The following is a 17,462-nucleotide window of genomic DNA, read 5'->3' on the forward strand; positions in this document are numbered from 1 at the left end:
AATTCAAGCAATTATATTATTAATTTACCAACATTATATATATATTTTTTTTAAAAATCACTTTTTACTTTATTGTTAGTTTAAAATAAAAAAAAAATGTAAATATAAATTCTTGTTTTTGTTCTGAAAATAAAGAAAAAAAATATTCGAGTTTTAAAATTATTTATCTATGAAGTAGTTATTTACATACTTCACACTCTTTCAAAATGAAATAACCAAAAAAAAATTTTTTTTTTTTTTTAACAAACAAATTCTGGTAATGAAACAATTTTTTCTTAATAGACTGACTTCGAATATTTTTTTAAAATTGGGAATAACATTTTTTAAAAATAAACACTGTGTCAAAAGGTCTGGTGAATGTTTTAAACAAAATTTTACTGAACTGTCGAGAACATCTTTTTTTCGAACTATTGTACTTTTACCAAACATAACAAATTCTCAAAATCAATTTTCAAAGGATAAAAATAATAATTACCAATGCTTTTTTAATTTGGCATTAAATTTTATATTTATATCATTAACAATTATTTTTATTATCACTGTGATTTTTGGATTAATTACATTGTATTTCATTACTCGAGTTCTTGGAATTAGTAAAGTATTTCCTTCTGTTTTTTTAAAAGGTATAATTAATTTAAATTTAAACAATAATGCAAAAAATTTATATTAAATTAACTCTTTTTTAGTGTAACATTAAATTTTTAACTTTTTATATTTTAGTAATTGAAATTTTAGAACCAACTTTTATTAAATTCGGACAATGGCTATCAATTCAAAGAGACATTTTCTCCAAGGAATTGTGTTTGAAATTCGCAAAACTTGAAAAATACACTACCTCATATTTTTGGATTTATACAAGACACTTATTGGAAGCGACATATGGACCAAATTGGAAGGAATTTTTGATTAAATTCGATAGTACAACTTCCATTGGTTCTGGAAATTATGCTCAGGTGATTTTTGACGCAAGATTTTATAGAAAAACAATATTTTAATATTGTCAATCCTTACAATGTCATCAAATTTTAATTTAATGACTCGGCGTTTCTAACGGTCAGGGAAATCAGGGAAATATCAGGATATTTCTTTAATTTTCTGGAATTTTTTATAAATAAATTAAAGTAACTATTAGTTTCAAAAAAATTTTTACTTTTTTCCCAAAGCAAATGCAAATTAAGTTTTACAGATTTTTAAATTAAATTTTTTTTTAAATACCCAATTGAATTGCAGAAGATTTTAAATTTGAAATATATTTTCTGCAAATCTAAAATGTCGTTGATTTTTTGTTTTTTTTTGCAAATTTCTGACAATTCAATCGGGCTCATAATTATCCGATAAAAATAATTAATTAAAATTTTCATTTTAAAGAATTTTATAAGAAATAATTTTTTTTTAGGCGAATTTTCGTTTTTCGAATTAGCATTTGACGGACTTTCTTTTTATACAAATTTTTATTTAACAAAATTTTGAGATATCGAATTTTTGTTTGGCTAAATTTTTATTTTCAAATCATTTAATTTACATATATTTTTATTTAAAAGAATTTTAATTTAATTAAATTTTAATTGACATGATTCACATTCAAACGAATTTTACGTGATTCGAATTTTTAAATCACAAATATTCCAATTTACCGAATTTTAATTTGTCCCAAATTACGAATGGTCGAACAAACAATCCACAAAAAAAAATTTCGGCGCAATTTTTAAAATTGTCCAATATTAGAAATTACCAAGAAAATCGTAATTGGTCAATTTTAAAAATTGCGCCGAAATCTTACTGTCGATTGTTTCTTCGATCATTTGTAGTTTCGCATAAATGAAAATTCGGTGTCTTAAAAGTTCTATCAATATAAAAATTCACAAATTCGTACAAATTAAAATTCGGTGAATTGGAATTTCTGTCATTTAAAAATTTGAATCACATAAAATTTGTTTAAATGAGAATCCTGTCAATTAAAATTCGATTAAATTATTATTTTTATCGGATATAATTATGTGCTCCAATTCAATGTAAAAGTTTTAACTTAAAACTTTTTTAAACAATTAAATTTTTTTGTAAATATTAAAATTATTAAAAATAATTCAATTTAAAAAAATATATATTAAAAATATTTGAATTTTTTAAAAAAATATTAAAATTATTAAAAATAATTTAATTTTGGAAAAGTTACAATTAAAAGTTTTAGAAATCCTAATTGAATTTCAAAAGAATTTGTTAAATTTCAAAAAATAATTAAAATTTTACAGAATTGAAAATAATTTATCAAATAATTTTAGACAATATTTTTTAAAAGTAATTAATTTTTTATAGATTTTACAATTCAGATGTTTAAAAATAATTGAAATTAAAGTAATTTTTAATTGAAATTTTAGGTGATTTCTGTTCCTGAAGAAATTATTAGAAATTTCAGACAGAAATTAAACTTAAAAATTTTTTAATTGAAAAATACTTTCAGATAATTAAATTTTTGAAGAATATTATAAAAACTATTAAAAATAATTGAATAAAAAATAAAAAATTTAAAAATCCCAAGTCACATATAATATACATATATGCAAATATTTATTTTTTAAATTTTATTTTATCTAAAATAAAAATAACTAATTATTATGAATTTTAGATTTACAAAGCTTGGATCAATAGAAAGGCTGCAATTAATGAAAAACCCGAGTCAAATATGTCGAGTGTAATTGAAAGAAAGATAAAAATTTTTGAATCTACTATCAATTTTATAAAAATTTTATTTGTTACATTTCCACAGTGGTTTAGTTTCTAAATTTCAAACAAATTTTTTATTTTTGGCGTGAACTATCAAATTTCTAAACCACAAAAAAAATTCTTTTGCCGAAATTGCACATTTTTTTGACAACTCTTTGAAATGTATGTTGTTTTGTCATTTTTTTTCTCAATGTCTTAGAATTTAAAATTATTTTATATTATTAAAATTTTTTAAAAATTATTTTTGACAATTAATTGTTTTTTAATTTGTCATAGTATATCATAATTTATAATTCTCAATATTGTTAAAAAAATAAATTGACAATCATATAAACAACAGAAATTTAATTTCTCCTTTCTCTTAAACTATTGAAAAATTATTGTAAATTATTAGAAAGAACTTATTGTTCATGCCGCAATTAAAAAGGTTTTAGTTTTAATTAAAACAATTACTCAAGTTGAATAATTGAATATTTGGTTAAATGAAAATTTTTAGTTATTTCCAAAAAAAAAAAATATTTTTTTCATGTAAATAAATATTCATTTGAATTAAAAAACATGGTGTATTGAATGAAATAATTTTCATAATTGATTTAAAGCAATATTTATTAGCTTGAATTATTCCATTTATTTGATTTAAGTAATTTGTATTTGATGAAAATTATTATTTATTCGATACGATAAAATAAAATACTTAGATCTAGTAAATATTTATTTGGTTCAAATACATATTTACTGGATAATAGACAAGTAAATTATTTACTTGTATCATGTAATTTTTATTTCATCCAAGTAATTATTTTTTTTTCCGTATACTGAAAGAGTTGCATTAAAAAAAGTTTTGATTTGTTTTTTATTTTTAAAAGAATTTAAACTAAAAATTTCAAAAATAATTCAATTATTATCGAAGAATTTATTAAAAATTATGAAATTATTAAGTTTTTAAAAAATTTTAAATAATACCCAATTTTATGATTTTGAATTAAGTTTATTTATTTAAATGAAACACAAAAAATCTTGTGGAATGAATTCGTTTATTCCCCAATATTTGACAATTCTTTTATTTCATTAATATATAACTTAGAATAATTATTTCACTATAAGAAGCGTAGCTAGTATTACAATCATTAAATATAAGGTAATAAATCTATTTTTATAATAAGGGACTAGAAATATATGAGTGTATCATTTTTTTTTTTATAATTAAATTGTTCAATACTGCATTAATAAATTGTTGACTATTAAAAAATTAAAAATGTTTTTCACAATTTTTACAATATAAATTGAATCAATTCTAAAATTGAATCAATAAATAAATTATTAAATAAACATTAACAATATAACGGAGTTTTGTTGAAGCTTTAAGAGAATTTTGCGATTGTTCGCACGCAAAAAAATTTTTTTTTTTTTAATTTCCTCTCGAAGCTTACAAAGACACAAAGACTGTTTACAAAAGCCATTCATTTTTTATGCTATAATCAAATTTCTCTTAATTCTAATTCAGCACTCACAAATTTCATACTAATAACTATATTTTGAAACGAGGCCTAATTTTTATATATTTTTTTTTTAACAAACATTTTATGTAACTTTCATTTTCTACTATATTCTAGTTTTGAAAAGCAAAAAAATCTGTTAAATTTTAAAGATTGGACTGACAAATGTAGAATTGTAGGAATTTTTATAATTTCTAAATATTTCTATTGATTAATTTACTTTAAGTAACCCAATTAATATAGTGTAATTTTTATTTGACCAAAATTTTTCCCTTTTAACTTATACCTATAATCTTACTTTTTTTTCAAATTTTTATTAAAGCAAGATTATATTTTTTTTTCTTTACAAAATATTTAACCGAATTTTAATGTTCAATTCTACTGTCAGTCTTTTTTTTTATTTTACCAAATATAACTTTATAAATATTCTTTTTTTACAATTGAAAACTTACAGTTAATGAAAATAAGAAAAAAAAATGAAAATTTATTGTCAATAATAATTACGAAAAACAAAATTGAATTATTAAAAATTATTATTAAAAACATTTAATATTAAAACAATATCGATTGTAAAAATTAAATTTGAAAAGGTAATTAATAATATTCGGTAAGTTCGTTTAAATTAAATTAAAAAATTAGAAAAAAAACAAAATTTCTGTAATAAATTTCATTAATTAAACAAATAAAAAAAAAACTGTTAATTTTTTATAAATCCGAATTTTTCGAGAAAAATTGGCGTTTCATATTATGTATGTTTCAATCTTTTTAACTTATTGCTAAATTTTATAAAAGTAGCAAAATAACTGGATCAAGGCAGAGCTGAATATTTTATGGAAGGCTGTGAGATTAAAAATTATCTCAGCGTTCAAGTTTCAATTTACCGGAATTTGAATTTTATTTAATAATTTATATAAATTGCAAAATATCAATGATAAGCTTTCATTAATTTTTTTTTCCTTATGTAATTAAGCTCGAGACAATAAGATTAAAATTCCCAAATATAGGAAGTGCATTTTCTTAATTTCTATATGGCTAGTATTGGAATATAATTCTCAAGTTTTTTTTTTTTTTTTTTTTTTTTTTTTTTTAAATGAATTTCGAAAGTTTTGTTTAAAATTATAATTAAATTATTTTAAAATCAACGGAAATTGTTCAAAAAAAAAAAATGTTTTTTCAAAAGAATTTCTATTTTACTACGTAGAAAACATATTATTTAGAGAAATGAAAATTTCGAAAATTGACTAAAAATGATTTTAATTACAATTTTCAATCTATCAAAAGAAAATGATTTTTAAAACTTTGTACAGAAAAATTAATTTTCACTTTCTTTCGACGAAGAAAATTTAGTAAACAATTTTTGTAATTATTGTAAAATTAATATCACTATGTAAATATCTTGATCGATAAAACATTATTCAAATTTCTCACTTCGAAATATTTCGATGAAACAATTTACTTTTTCACACACAACAATCATGGAAATAATTAATTTCAAATTATGTTTACATTCACAAATTATCAACATTTATCACATTCTTATCGACTTAAAATCTATTTTTTTTTTAATAGTACTGTACATTAATAATATTGTTTATAGTAAATAGATATCATAAATTAATTTTGTGTAACAGACTTTCTGTTTCAAATTTAATTTTCATTTTACGTGACCTAACATTTTTTTTTTGTTTTTGACAAAAATTTCACATTTAATGTTATAATTTAATAAGATGGAAATAATTCAAAAGTTTCTTTATTACATAAATCAATGTTTATGTTTTTCTTTAAGAAATAGTATTTTGTTAGTAAAAAATATATTTTGAACATTGATTATTATTTTTATTACTATTTTTTTCCCTAAAAAAATGCTTCTTTTTTCTCATCTAAACAATTTTTTTTTTTTTATTCTGAACCACAATCTGATTCTTTTTTTCCTTCGTTTTATTTATTTGAAAAAAAGAGAATCGACAAAGAATAAAATATTAGGCACAAAACTCAATTATTAGTGAAATAACGAGTGGAATGTAACGGGCAAACTTCGTTAAAATATCTTTGAATAATAATATTATTATCAGCGACAACAATAATAATGAATATAAATATTATATAGAATAAAAATATTTTACAATCATTTTTCATAATTTGCAAATAACCACTTGATATTTTTAGATAAAGCCCTTTTCATGGAAGATACCATTTCCGTTTTTTTTTTTTTTTTATTTTATTCATTCGTTGTCAAGAGTAAATTTTCTCACATCGAAACCAAAATAATTTAATCCATTCGATGCCATCATAAAAAATCTTTTGTGTTTTCTTTTTCCTATCAATCAGAATATCTCTCGCTTAAACAAACAAAAAACCGACTTCTAGCACTTCTAAATTTATTATCAAATTTTCTTAAATTTTAATTACTTATCAGTTAAATTTGAAAAATGAAGTTTCTCTCTTTTTTTTTTTAGGTACGCTGTATTTTTTTTTATTATTTTTACTGAAAAACTATCGATTCTTTATTTTTATTGTAAAATTATCGATTTTTAATATTTATGCGAAAAAGTATTGATTTTAATTAAAAAAATTTTTTTTATTGTTAAGTTTTGAGCGAGATTTAAGAAGCGTAAGAAAAAAGATATAGAAAAAAAAGAAAGTTATTGATATTTTTGTATTTAAATAGTGAAATTTTAAATTGACAGCAATAAAGATTTCAAATTAGATTATGAATTTTAACAAAAAAAAAATTTTTTTTTCAAATTTTCATTTAATTGTTTAGAATATTCTTGTTTTTATTTTGTTGGTGAAGAAAAATAACAATGAAAAAAATATGAAATTTCAATTAACTTATGTAAACTTGATAAATTATTTTTTTGTAAAATTTCATAATATAATTAAAATTTTTAAAAAGGTGAAAACGCAAAATCAAATTTTTCATAGTCAATTTAAAATATCATTTTCCTGCACACGACATGATTTAAATAAAACGAAACAAACATTTATCTACTACAATAATAATAATAATAAATATTAAGTATCTTACGTCTCTCAAATTTCTACTAAATTGAGTCTAGTGAAAATCGAATAATAATGAACATTGTATTATTCAGTACATACAAGGAACGTAGCCGATTGAATGACTTTTAAAAAACTCCAAAGAGCAAATAAACAGATCGAAACCCCAGAAATAATTTGTACGTCCGACTTGAAGTAAAAAAAAAAAAAAAAACAAGTTCTTAGAACAATAAACGCAGTCTTCTTGCTTTCACAAGAAATTGGCAAAATTAATGTAATTTGCCTTTATATTTTCTCAATAGTGCAAAAATTGATTGACGAGCGCAAAAAGATGAAATTGGTACAATATTGTCCAAAATATAAAAGCCGCTAAACGTCTCTTTGATGTGCTGTATCTCAAGTCAATAAAAAAAAAAATTTCTTTTTTTTTATTTTTACCAAAATCGAGACACGGGTTTTTTTTTGTTTTCTTTAAATGTAATAGAAAAAGGCGCTCAGTGACTGTCAGTTTGGCTTGTGCTAACTGAATAAAGGCGAGATTCAAGTTTTGAGCAAGAACTCGTAAGGTGCTCCGATCAGAGACTAACGTCACCATATTCGAGGCTCCATTTTTCAAAAGCGGCTAAACTGTCGGGTGAAACCGACCTGCGGATTCTTTTCAAACTATCTAAAAAATCTTGAATTGTAATGTTTCGCACGTGATTTAAATCCACCTCTTTTACTTGTTCTGGATTTAGTTCTGCAACAAATACCAAAAATTTATGTTTTAATTATATTTAAGATTACAGTAACCTTATAACCTCGGATTAACTTTATGGCGCAAAAAAAGTAGTTTTAGTTCGATTTTTTTTATATATTAATTAATTTAATAAATTAATTAATATTTTACTTCAAATAAATAATACTATTAGATATTAAATTTATTTCATTAATTCCTTAATAAGAATATTTTCATGAAAACTTATTTCAAATATTTCAGAATCAAACTAAAACAAATTTTCAAAATTTTAAACAAATTTGTAAAAAAAAATTCTTAAAGTTCCATTAAAAATTTTTTTTTAAGTCAGATTTAAGCAATTTATTTGAATTAAAAATTTTGCTTTAGTTTTTAGTTACAATAACCAATAAAATTTCGTACAATAATTAAATTTTACAGATTTTTGAATTAAATTTTCTTTTTTAATACTTAAATTTAAACTGCCGTATTTTTTTTTTTTAATTTATGACAACAATTCAATTTTAGAGTTTTTATTTGAAATTTTTGTAAATAATTGAATTTTTAAAGAAATATTAAAATTATTATCAATAATTGAATTTTAGGAAAGTTACAGTTGAAGTTTTTAGAAATAATCGAATCTCAAAAGATTTTATTAAATTTCAAAAAAAAAAAATTTAATTTAACAAATATGAAAATAATTTATCAAATAATTTTATATAACCTTAAAAATAATTAAATTTATTTCGAAGAATTACATATAATACAGATTTTTGAAAATAACTGAACTTCAAGTGATTTTTTATTGAAATTTTTTGGTGATTTCTGTTTGGTATGTAAATAATTTATTATTAGAAATTGTAGACAAAAATTGAACTTTAAAAGTTTTTAAATTGAAAAATGATTTTAAATAATTGAATTTTAGAAGAATATTATAAAAATCATTTAACATAATTGAATTCTGGAAGAGTTACAGTTGAAATTTTTAGAAATAATTGAGATTCAAAAGATTTTGTTAAATTTCAGATAATAATTTAAATTTAACAGAATTGAAAATAAAATTTACTAAATAATTTTAGATAACATTTTTAAAAAGTAATTGAATTTTCATAGATTTACAATTCCAATTTTTCGAAATAATTAAACTTCAAGTGATTTTTAATTGAAATTTTTGGTTATTTCTGTTACTGAAGAATTTATTAGAAATTGCAGACAAAAATTGAACTTCAAAAATTAAATTTTAGAAGGTTTTAAAATTTAATTTTTTAAAAATAATTGAATTTAAAGTGATTTTTTATTGAAATTTTCAGTGATTTTATTTATTGATTTTTAAAAAATTTAAACAATTATTGAATTTCATAAAATTTTTAATTGAAAAATAGTTAAATTTGTAAAGAATTTCATTACAATTATTAAAAATAATTAATTTAGAGAAGAATTTTAGTTAAAAATTTGTTAAATAATAATAAAAAAAGATCTGCATTGTATACTAAAAAGTACGTTTTTTGTTTAAAAATTTTGTAAAAAAATTTAAAAAAAAAGTCGAAAAAGTTGTATAATTTCCGAGGCTTGAGGTTTTAAACAGTTAATTCAGTTTTATATGAAATTGACAAAAATTTTTACAGATTCTTGAAAATGGAAAAAATTAATAAGGGAAAAATGAAACCGGAATTAAATTTACAGCGTCTCTATATGCTCAAAATAGCGACGATTATTTGGAATAAAAATGAAACTAAACAGCAAATTGACTTATTTTTCAATAACTTTTATCCTTCTGATGACGATTGTTTTTTATATCAAAAATGGAATCAACAATTGACAAGTAATTTAGTGGCATTTCTCCATAATTTACCATTGTCATTGAATGTAAGAGCAAATTTAAAAAATTCCATTATAATCACTGGATTGCAAATTTGTCATTGGAGAAAATTTGTTGCCAAAATTTTGGAATTAAACATTGACGCGAGCTCAGAAATTTTTTGGACTAATTACGGCACTATTGACAAAAAGAGAATTTTTCACAATTGGTACAATAAAAAACAATTGAAATATAAAAAACTCTTTAATATTGCATGCATTCTTTGTTTTGATGATTATATTCCAAATTTATGGGAGAAAATTCCCGAGGACGAGAGATTTGATAATTTCTATTTGGAGACAATTTATACGTCTTCAAGTTATAATGTGATAGCGTATTGGAAAAATTTATTGCAAATGGATGATAAAAAACATTTTATAATTGGCTGTCAAAATGAAAATTTGAAAAGAAAATTTTCATGGTATCAATTTTGCAATAATAGTCAAAACATTGAGGAAACAATGTTTCGTATTTCAATGATTGAATGCCTTGAGATGGCTGTTAAATATTTTTGGTATAAATTAAATGATGAGCAACAAAAAAGAAGTGTGAGAATTTTAATGAAGACTAGTTATCCAAAGAAAGATGAAACGGAATTTGCGAGAATTTTATTTTTTCTATCGACAAAACTCAGTCGTGAATGATCTGAAGAATATTTTTTGGTACAATCGATACTTATGAAAAATTATTCTATACAAGATTTTTTTTATGCAAGCGTTGGATCGTGTTTTTTTATTTTTTGATAATTTGATAATTGTAGGTGAATTTTATCACAACATACCTCTTATGGGTCCAAGTGCCGCATCTTTAGCTAGTCCCGTTAAATCACTTCCGGAATATCCTTCAGTCAAATTTGCCATGCGATTCAGTTCTGCATGAGTTAAAGGATCATTGTGCTTTCCCAAAAGTCTCTGCAATAGGAGAACCCTAGTCTTTATGTCTGGCAGCATTACATAAACACGTTTTGTGAATCTTCTTAAAGCGGCCTCATCTAATTCCTGAGGTCTATTTGTTGCAGCCATTACAAGGACTCTCTCCTCAGGATTGCAAGGAAGACCGTCAAACTCGACAAGAAATTCTGTTTTTAATCGTCTGTAATAATAGTCGAGAAATTTTTGTAAAATTAAATTGAATTAGAAATCTCAAGGCTCATTCAAAATACCGATTTATTTTAACAATAAGAAATTTATATTCTTTACAAAGTTTTATCTAATAAAATCACTTTTGTCTCTTAGAAAAATTAGTTTAAAAAAAATATAAGATAAATATACCGTGGATGTACCAGTTACTGTCCATGTCCCAGTTTCCGTCCATTTTACAAATATCTCGTATAGTAATTTAAATTATTTTTTAACAATAATTTATTCCTTTTGGCACACAATCGACTTATTAGTTTAAGTAAACAAATAAAAGAAAATAATTTTTTTATAAATGTTATTTTGAAAATTAAACTGGACGGAAACTAGGTCTTAGGTGGACGGTAACTGGGACATCCACGGTAATCAAAAGCAGTAAATATATTTACAAAAAAAAATGAAAGCAATTTTAAAAAAAACATACCTGGAAGCTTCATGTTCATTATCTCTGCGTTCGCTCAAGAGAGAATCAACCTCGTCAATAAAAATCACAGAAGGCTGTAGTTCTCGTGCTATTGCAAACAAAGCTCGCACCAATTTTTCACCTTCTCCAACGTATTTTGAAGTGAGACTTGCCGCCGATATTGAAAAGAATGTTGCATTGCATTGAGTCGCAACTGCTCGTGCCAAAAGTGTTTTTCCATTACCTGGCGGACCAAACAGCAATAATCCTCGTGATGGGGTTCGCAGACCTGTGAATAATTCAGGTCGCAGTGAAGGTAAAATCACCATCTCCTGAAGCGCTTGCTTAGCTGTCTGAAAAATTAAAGAATATCAATTTTCACTGCATTTATAGCCAATTTTTATTGAATAATTAAATAATTTCAAACTAATGCAGGGTTGCCACAGACCTGGAAAACATGGAATTGTCATGGAAATTTATTTTAGTCATAGAAAATCTGGAAATGTCAAGGAATTTTATGAAATATCGTTCTGAAAATTTAATTTCCTGTATTTGAATCGAGAAAATCTCAAGTTTTTCGACTTTTTCAATGAATGCTACTTTTTTCGACTTTTTTTGGGATAAAATGAGATTTATTTCAGTTTTTATATAGTGTAAAAAATAACTAATCGATTTATTTATTGAACTAGCAAAATTAAACGCGCGCCAAATTGAGTATTTAATTGTTTGTTATAAAGAAATTATAGATTAATATTATCAATAATAATTTAATTTATTAGAACATTATTACATATTAAATGATAATAATGAAAATTATATGTTTACAGGCCTCGGATTATACGACTTTTACCGACTTTTTTCAAAAATACGATTTTTATCGACTTATTTTAATAAAATGCGACATTTTTTTTACATTTGAAAAAAAATGTAAATAAATACGTTTTTTAGTATAAAATGTAGATCTTCTTCAGATCTTCTTCAATTCAATTATTTAACAAATTTTCAACTAAAATGATTCTTCACTAAATTAATTATTTTTAATAATTTTAATAAAATACATCACAAATTCAATTATATCAAAATTATTTTTCAATTAAAATTTTTATGAAATTTAACAATTGTTTATAATTTAAAAAAAAATATCACAATAAAATTGCATTGTTTTTTAAAAATTTCAATTCAAAATAAACTAAAATTCAATTATTACCCGAAATTTTAATTCAAAATCAATTAAAAATCCAATAATTATCCAAAATTTTCAATTTAAAATTTAATTATTTACCAAGTTTTCAATTTAAAATGAAATAAAATTCAATTATTTTCTAAAATTTCTATTCAAAATTAATTATCCAAATTTTCAATCAAAAATGAACTTAAATTAAATTATTATCCAAAATTACAATCAAAATTCAATTATTTCCTAAAATTTTCAATTCAAAATGAACTGAAATTCAATTATTTTCCAAATTTAAAATCAAATAAAATTTCATTATCCTTAAAAATTTGAATTCAAAATTAATTGAATTTTCAATAATTTGAATTTAAAAGCATTTAAAATTTAATTATTTTTAACTATTTTAATAATATTCTTTGAAATTTCAACTATCTGAAACCATTTTTCAATTAAAAATGATTTTCAAATTATTGTATTTTGTCCGCATTTTCTAATAAATTTTTAGTGAAATCATCTAAAATTTTAATTACAAAACATTTAAAGTTTCAATTAATTTCAAAAATCTCAATTTTAAATCTTTGAAAATTCAATTAAATTTAAAAAATGTTTTCCAAAAATTGTTTGATAAATTATTTTTAGTTATGTAAAATTTAATAATTGTTTGAAAATTAACAATATCTTTTGAAATTTAATTATTTCTAAAAATTTCAACTTTAACCCTTCGAAAAGGATTATTATTAAAAAAAAAATTTATTTAAAAATCTGTAAAATATTTTTGTTAAAATAAAAAAAAAAACAAATCCACTTTTTTGGAATATAAATCGACTAAAACGACTTTTTGTGTCTTTAAGTTGATTCGAGGCCTATGTTTTTATAATTAATATTTAATAGGTATTCGTTGGCCCCTGGTACCTTAAAAATAAATTTTAAAAAATAAATTTTTTTCAATTTACTATCTTGTACGAAATTTCCTGGCGCATCTTTTTTCTCATCATAAATTTTTTGTATTTGTTTACAATTTTTGAATCAATATACAACTTTAAAAAAAATTTCATTGGTAAAAGTTGTGTACTTCAGCTTCGTGAATTGAATTTTCGAATTTGGAATTTTAAAGAAACTTATTCCGAAATTTGGAAACACAATTATACAACTTTGGCAAAAATGAGAAAAAGAATTGTCAAAATTTGACGCGTTATAAGATTACTATTCAAAAAAACACGTGAAATCAGAAAAGGCCAACTTCAAGTTAGAACAGGACAGACCAAGCATTTTATTATTATATAATTTTTATATGATAAAGCAAGATATGAAAAATTGGTTTTGAACAATTTTTAAAAACTTATTTTTGCCTTAGATTCCTGTTTAAAATTTTTATGAGTTAAAATAAACAAATAAATAAAACTTAAAAATGGTTCAGAAAAAAGAAACTTGATTTTTTTTTCAATCTAAAGATCTTGAAAATTTGTCTTAGTTAAATTATGAAATATTCTAAATAACATTTATTTATTTATTTATTTTATTTAGAAAGTTGATTTTTTAAAAATATTTTCATGAATTATTATTAATAAAGAATTCTATTTTATTTCTCACAAATACTTGGTTTGTTATTTAGTTTTTACATGATAAATTAGTACATAAAACAAATTTAGTTTTGAATTATTATTGAAAATTTTTTATTATTTTAAAACTTTTTTTTAATTATTTGACTCAATTTATGAAGCATTAACCTGTGAATAAATTTTTTAAAAGAGACTGAATGTTTTAGACGATTTTAACACGATCATCAAAACATGGAAAAAAAATCATTATTTTTAATTTGAATTAAATTTTGTGGTTTCTTGCAAGAAATTAATTTACAGAATATTTTTATTGTTAATTTAATTGAAATATTTTGTATTTTTTGGCTAAAAATTCATCAAAATAGATTTGTATTTGGGTCTGGAATTTTTTTTTTTTTTAAATGGTCTTGAAAATCTGGAAAAGTCATGGAATTTTTGAAATCAGTCTTTCGTGGCAACCTTGAATTGTTTTTAATTTTTCTCCCTCATTTACCTCTTGTCCAGCAATATCATCCCATTGAACAGCAGTTCCGCCTTCTAAAATTTCATCGAGAATAACATTGGCAAGTTTGGGATCAACTCCTTTTAAATTTGGAATTTTTCTCGTTGGAGTTCCTCGATTGCTACTGCTGGCACCGGGTGTTCCTGGTCTTCTAATTGGCGAACCATTGCCAGGAACTGATAATTGTCTTTTAACCGCAGGAGGCGTTGACGATGGTTTTAATGGAATGTTTCTATGACAAGGCAATGACGGCGTTGATCTTCCCATACTTCGCGGTAAAGTTTGACTTTTACTCATCACAGCACCAGAAATTCGTTTTCCAGGAATCGTCAATTTTCTCCCCGACGCTAAAAGAAAAATTATTTATCCAAACTTTTTAATTTCTCTTTTCAATTATTTTCGTTTGTAAATTCCTTTTTACAAAAAAAAAGTTTTCTATTTTTTTTTCTCAAAAAAACTTATACACTGAAAAAAATTTATTTGATTAATATTTGCTTGAATAATTCCGAATTCTTTTAAATTCAAATTAATATTATTAAATTAAAAAAAAAAACTATGTTACATGCAAAGTTCTATCAATTGAAAATTCGGTTAAATAAAATTCTAGTATGGGGAATTTTACCTAATTCTACTTTTACCCAATTTTACTAAATTCTAAGGAAGCATTCGAAAATCAGTAAATATTTTAATTTTTGATTATTAGTCAATAATCAAGAAATTATTTTAGTTTATCATTTAAAAACTATAATTATTATTTTCGCAACTATTTCACTAAAATTGTCAATTGCACAAATAATGATTTGCCGCTAACAAAAAAAAAATTAAGAAAAGCGTTCATGCATAGAAAATGCAGTGCATTGTGGGGAAAAAAACGAAAAAGAGAAAAATATAAGAAGTGATAAATAATAAAATAAAAATAAGAATGAAAATACCTTCGGACATGCGATTATGAGAATTTTTCGGAGATCGAGGCCTCTGTGATGGCTTTGGTATTTGTGTATTATTATATTGTCCAGTGTTTAATGTTAGTGATTGTGTGTGAGCGTGATTTGTATTTTTTGTTTGTTTTAATTTATTGTGATTTAATTGTAAATTGCGTCTTTTCCTCAAATAATTTCCAGGACGTTCATCAGAAACGTCATCACAATCATCGTGGTCTGATCCTTGAGCTTGGTTGGCAATCTCCATCTTTTTCAGCTCGCACACACTCACTACAAAATAAAAAGAAAAAAAAGAGAAAACATTCTCTGGCCATGCTACACACCAGGACTACACCACCGTCAATGATATATTTCTTAAATTCAGGGTGTCTAACAACTGCTAGGAAAAAAAATTCCCTGACTTTTCCCTGACCTAAATTACACTAAAAAATTTTTATTTTGATCAAATAAAATTTATTTTCATACAATTAAATCATTTACCTGTCTGTTATCCATTAATTTCATATATGTATATTTGAACCAAATAAATAATGTTTCGTAAAAAATAAAATATTTAAGTGAAAAAAATAAACTAATTGGGGACGTATAAATATTCTCAACATTTAATTTAAAAGAATTTTTACGGCGTCAAATCTTAAATTAACTAAGCTGAAGTACGCAACGTTTATGATAAATGATTTTTAAAGAAATAAATTTTTAAAATGAAAAATTTCTATAATTTTTTATCGTAAACGTTGCGTACTTCAGCTTCGTTAAATTATCAAATTTTTATTTAGTAAAATTATATAAAGCAGATTTTCTATTACATCGAATTTCAAATTAATAAAATTTCAATTTAACGGAATTTATCTGAAGAAAAATTGCATAAAGAATAATTTTTTTAACAGAATTGTTATTTTAGTAAATTTTGATTTATCAAAATATTTACTTAACAGAATTGTCATTAAATAAATACACAATTAACAGAATTTCTATTTAACAAAATTCTTAATTAACAAAGTTTTTATTAACGAAAATTTTAATTCGAACTAATTCTTATTTAACAGAATTCACATTTAAGAGAAATTCTACTTAGTTCTTTTTTTCTCAATTTTTATAGACATAAATTTCGTTAAATTGAAATTATATTTTGGGTAAGTCCACGTCAGAAATATCAGAATCTGCAAGTGGTTCTTCGATTTGAATGATACTTGGTAAAATTATAGCTTTATATAAGAGCAATGTGTGAGTAAAAGGAATTTTTAAAATATCTAAAATTGTAGGAGTTATATCACTTTTAATTTTGATCCTGCATTTTTTTCTTTCCTTTATATCTCGGTCAATTTTTAACCGATTTTGATGAATCAAAAACGATTTTTTTCAGAAAATTACGTATTTTCAGAACATTTTAAAACAAAAATAAAATTTTGTTATTTAAATAGAAAAAAGTAAAACACAAAATTTCTTTTAGATTTTTTTTCAATTTCGACCTCTTTTTTTTAATTTTTAATTTTTTAATAATATTCCTTTTTATTTTATCTTTAATTTAAAAAGAAATTCATCCTGGGGACTTTTTTAGATCTCGTGATATCGTTCTTTAAATATCCAAAGTTTTTATTTTTTGTAATATTTATAATTTAAAATAAATTGTAATGAAACCTTAACAATGCAACCTGAAATTGTAGCTGAAGTTTTTAGCGCTTTCTTTTAGAGGATTCTAAAACAAATAGTTATTCATAACCATAAAAAATTTCAACAAACAAATGAAAGTAATGATAGAAGCAAGTCCTGCGGTTTTCAAATTCATGAAGACTTATAATACTTAAAGGACGATATCACGAGATCTAAAAAAGTCTCCAGGATGAATTTTTTTTTAAATTAAAGATAAAATAAAAAGGAATATTATTAAAAAATTAAAAATTAAAAAAAAGAGGTCGAAATTGAAAAAAATCTAAAAGAAATTTTGTTTTTTACTTTT

General features: G+C 22.3%; 2 protein-coding genes and 1 long non-coding RNA gene across 4 annotated transcripts in view; 2 read left to right on the forward strand and 1 right to left on the reverse strand.

The window, feature by feature from the left end:
- LOC127284960 (uncharacterized) overlaps positions 1-10,535 on the forward strand; it is a 54,634-nt gene extending 44,099 nt beyond the window's left edge. Inside the window, exon 3 of the mRNA XM_051310697.1 lies at positions 9,558-10,535. Coding sequence (XP_051166654.1) covers positions 9,568-10,434 — 867 coding nt within the window. The 5' untranslated portion in view covers positions 9,558-9,567 and the 3' untranslated portion in view covers positions 10,435-10,535. The remainder of the gene's footprint in view (positions 1-9,557) is intronic.
- LOC127284979 (uncharacterized) lies at positions 164-2,886 on the forward strand. Its single transcript, XR_007843545.1, has 3 exons — positions 164-623; positions 721-953; positions 2,624-2,886. It is a non-coding gene; the product is annotated as an uncharacterized LOC127284979 (long non-coding RNA).
- The window catches only part of LOC127284946 (spastin), a 29,180-nt gene continuing 15,454 nt past the window's right edge, over positions 3,737-17,462 (reverse strand). Inside the window, exons 3-7 of one of the 2 annotated variants that reach the window (XM_051310671.1) lie at positions 15,497-15,775; positions 14,556-14,911; positions 11,351-11,682; positions 10,572-10,882; positions 3,737-7,956 (exon numbers count right to left, since the gene is read on the reverse strand). In XM_051310671.1, the coding sequence (XP_051166628.1) occupies positions 7,793-7,956; positions 10,572-10,882; positions 11,351-11,682; positions 14,556-14,911; positions 15,497-15,775 (1,442 nt within the window). In that variant the 3' untranslated portion in view covers positions 3,737-7,792. The remainder of the gene's footprint in view (positions 7,957-10,571; positions 10,883-11,350; positions 11,683-14,555; positions 14,912-15,496; positions 15,776-17,462) is intronic. The other variant, XM_051310673.1, reaches the window with a different exon arrangement.

Source organism: Leptopilina boulardi, unplaced genomic scaffold (assembly GCF_019393585.1).
Source record: "Leptopilina boulardi isolate dan_hultmark-lab unplaced genomic scaffold, ZJU_Lbou_2.1 LbouV2_327, whole genome shotgun sequence".
Taxonomy (NCBI): Eukaryota; Metazoa; Arthropoda; class Insecta; order Hymenoptera; family Figitidae; genus Leptopilina; species Leptopilina boulardi.